The sequence below is a fragment of the Carlito syrichta genome, unplaced genomic scaffold (assembly GCF_000164805.1).
Source record: "Carlito syrichta isolate Samal-C Ts95f unplaced genomic scaffold, Tarsius_syrichta-2.0.1 Scaffold215650, whole genome shotgun sequence".
Classification (NCBI taxonomy): domain Eukaryota; kingdom Metazoa; phylum Chordata; class Mammalia; order Primates; family Tarsiidae; genus Carlito; species Carlito syrichta.
This window is the reverse complement of record NW_007159746.1, coordinates 4,250-7,023: the sequence shown is the minus strand read 5'-3', so window position 1 is coordinate 7,023 and position 2,774 is coordinate 4,250. Positions and strand designations below refer to the sequence as shown.

Here is a 2,774-nt window from a genome sequence, read left to right as displayed (position 1 = left end):
CCTTTCATTTGCTGATTAATTTTAAATCCCTTTCATTTAAGCTTTGAATGGTTTTCCTTTTCATGGGGAAAATTATTATATAACTAAACCAGTTTAACCATAAAAAGTTGTCTTTAATCTTGAAGACTTTATACAGTTTGTCTTGAATACTTGAAATCTGTGGTTAACTAGATATTTCTCTTACCAAGTAATCTATCCTTATACACTTACTTTATAAATGAAAAGTTTGATGTACCTGCCTTCAGATTACCAAATATTTTAAAAGCATGTTTAAAGTTCTATATCTTTTTTTCTTGATACTGATTTTGTTGTTTGTTATAGAACCTCTAAAATGCAGACCTCCAACTCTAGGTCTGTGCACCTGAGTGAATGGCAGAAGAATTACTTTGCAATTACATCTGGCATATGTACAGAACAGAAGGCAGATGCATACCATGCACCAATATTACACATTCAGTATGCATGGGCAAACTCTGAGATCTCCCAGGTCTGTGCTACCAAACTGTTCAAAAAATATGCAGAGAAATATTCTGCAATTGTTGATTCTGACAATGTTGAATCTGGCCTTAATAACTATGCAAAAAACATTTTAACTTTGGCAAGATCTCAACAAACTGACAGTGAGAAGTGGCAGTCTGGATTGTCAATAAATAATGTTTTCAAAATGAGTAGTATACAGAAGTTGATGCAAGCTGGCAAAAAATTTAAAGACTCTTTATTGGAACCTACTGATGCATCACTGGTAATTCATAAGGAGGCCACTGTCTATGCTCTTCCTAAATTTAGTAGTTGTGGCAGTTCTGGAAAGGGTGACCTTTTACCTAACTCAACTTATGATACAGATAGGACCCAAGACTTCCCAGAGAGCAATCCTTTGAAATACTATTCCAACGCCCAGCCACCTATGGTGACTAACACCACTAAGACTTATCCTACATTCTCAACACCTTTAGGTGAGCCAGCCATTGCAAAATTTCATGCCACACCATTATTTGGAAATGGCAGAAAGGAAAATTACATCTCTCCAAAAGGCAACGTAGGACTAAATGTGTCCTTATCAAATCAATCTTGTTTTCCTGCTGGCTGTGAAAAATCCACAGGAAAGAAAGGCTTTCTATGGTTCTGGTACCACTGATGTACTTTCCAATCCAATAATGAATAAGGCTTTTCATAAAACAGAAGATAATGGTCAAAAGGAGGACAGCAGCCTGCCTACTTTTAAAACTGCAAAAGAGCAATTATGGGTAGATCAGCAAAAAAAGTTCCAACAACCCCACTGTTTATCAGGGTCTTCATATAGTGGTGTAAAAAAAAGCCCTGGGAGCTAATAGATCACGAGGAATATTTGGAAAGTTTGTTCCTCCTATACCTAAACAAGATGGGGGAGAGCAGAATGGAGGAATGCAGTATAAGCCTTATGGGGCAGGACCTGCAGAACCAGCAATCCAGTTGATGAGCGCCTGAAGAATGTGGAGCCAAAGATGATTGAACTTATTATGAATGAGATTATGGATCATGGACCACCAGGAAATTGGGATGATATCGCAGGAGTCAAATTTGCTAAAGTCACAATAAAGGAAATAGTTGCGTGGCCCATGATGAGGCCAGACATCTTTACTGGTTTATGGGGACCATCTAAAGGAATTTTGCTCTTTGGTCCTCCTGGGACTGGTAAAACTCTCATTGGCAAATGCATTGCTAGTCGATCAGGTACAACATTCTTTAGCATCTCTGCTTCATCTTTGACTTCCAAATGGGTAGGTGAGGGGGAGAAAATGGTCCGTGCATTGTTTGCTGTTGCAAGGTGTCAGCAGCCAGCTGTGATATTTATTGATGAGATAGATCCCCTATTATCTCACCAGGGAGATGGTGAGCATGAATCTTCTAGAAGGATAAAAATGGAATTTTTAGTACAGTTAGATGGAGCAACTACGTCTTCTGAAGATCATATTCTAGTGGTGGGAGCCACAAATTGGCCACAAGAAATTGATGAGGCTACTCAGAGAAGACTGGTGAAAAGGCTTTATATTCCCCTCCCAGAAGCTTCAGCTAGGAAACAGATAGTCATTAATCTAATGTCCAAGGAGCAATCTTGCCTCAGTGAAGAAGAAATTGAACAGATTGTGCAGCAGTCTGATGGGTTCTCAGGAGAGACATGACACAGATTTGCAGAGAGGCTTCTCTTGGTTCTATTCATAGTTTACAAACTGCTGACATTGCTACCATAACACCAGATCAAGTTTGACCAATAGCTTATATTGATTTTGATAATGCTTTTAGAACTGTGCGGCCTAGTGTGTCTCCAAAAGATTTAGAGTTTTATGAAAACTGGAACAAAACTTTTGGTTGTTGAAAGTAAATGGGACACTTGAAATTAAAAGATGTCATTTTTGTAGTACAGTCCTTTTCATTTTTTAGCATAGGAAGCTGGGGATTTGTTAATTGCATTTTTTAGAATATATTCTAAATTCTGTACCTCAAATAATAACGGCGAATTTAATAACCAATTGACATAACCTGTGTTAATCTAAATTTTATTTGCCTTATTTGATGTGTAAGCCTTATTTAAACAAAGTGAGAATGCACCTTTTGTTTTTCCAGAAGTTTTTCTTTTGAAAATTTGGGAGAGTATGAATGGTAAACTCTAACTGAAACTTTTTTTAGGCTGAGGATTACTCATAAGGTTGTATCTGATTAAAATTCATCTCTTATTGAAGAAAGTTCCTTCTGAAGTTTACATAATTCTTAATGTTAGCTAGTATAATGGTTTACAT

The 2,774-nt window shown here is 37.1% G+C and overlaps 1 protein-coding gene across 1 annotated transcript; it reads left to right on the top strand.

Annotated features, from left to right (window-relative positions):
* Positions 1-331: 331 nt before the first annotated feature.
* Positions 332-2,353, top strand: LOC103253263 (fidgetin-like protein 1). Its single transcript, XM_008051652.1, is given in 5 exon segments — positions 332-1,090; positions 1,092-1,316; positions 1,318-1,441; positions 1,444-2,148; positions 2,151-2,353. Coding segments are annotated over 5 exon segments (2,016 nt in total).
* Positions 2,354-2,774: the final 421 nt, after the last annotated feature.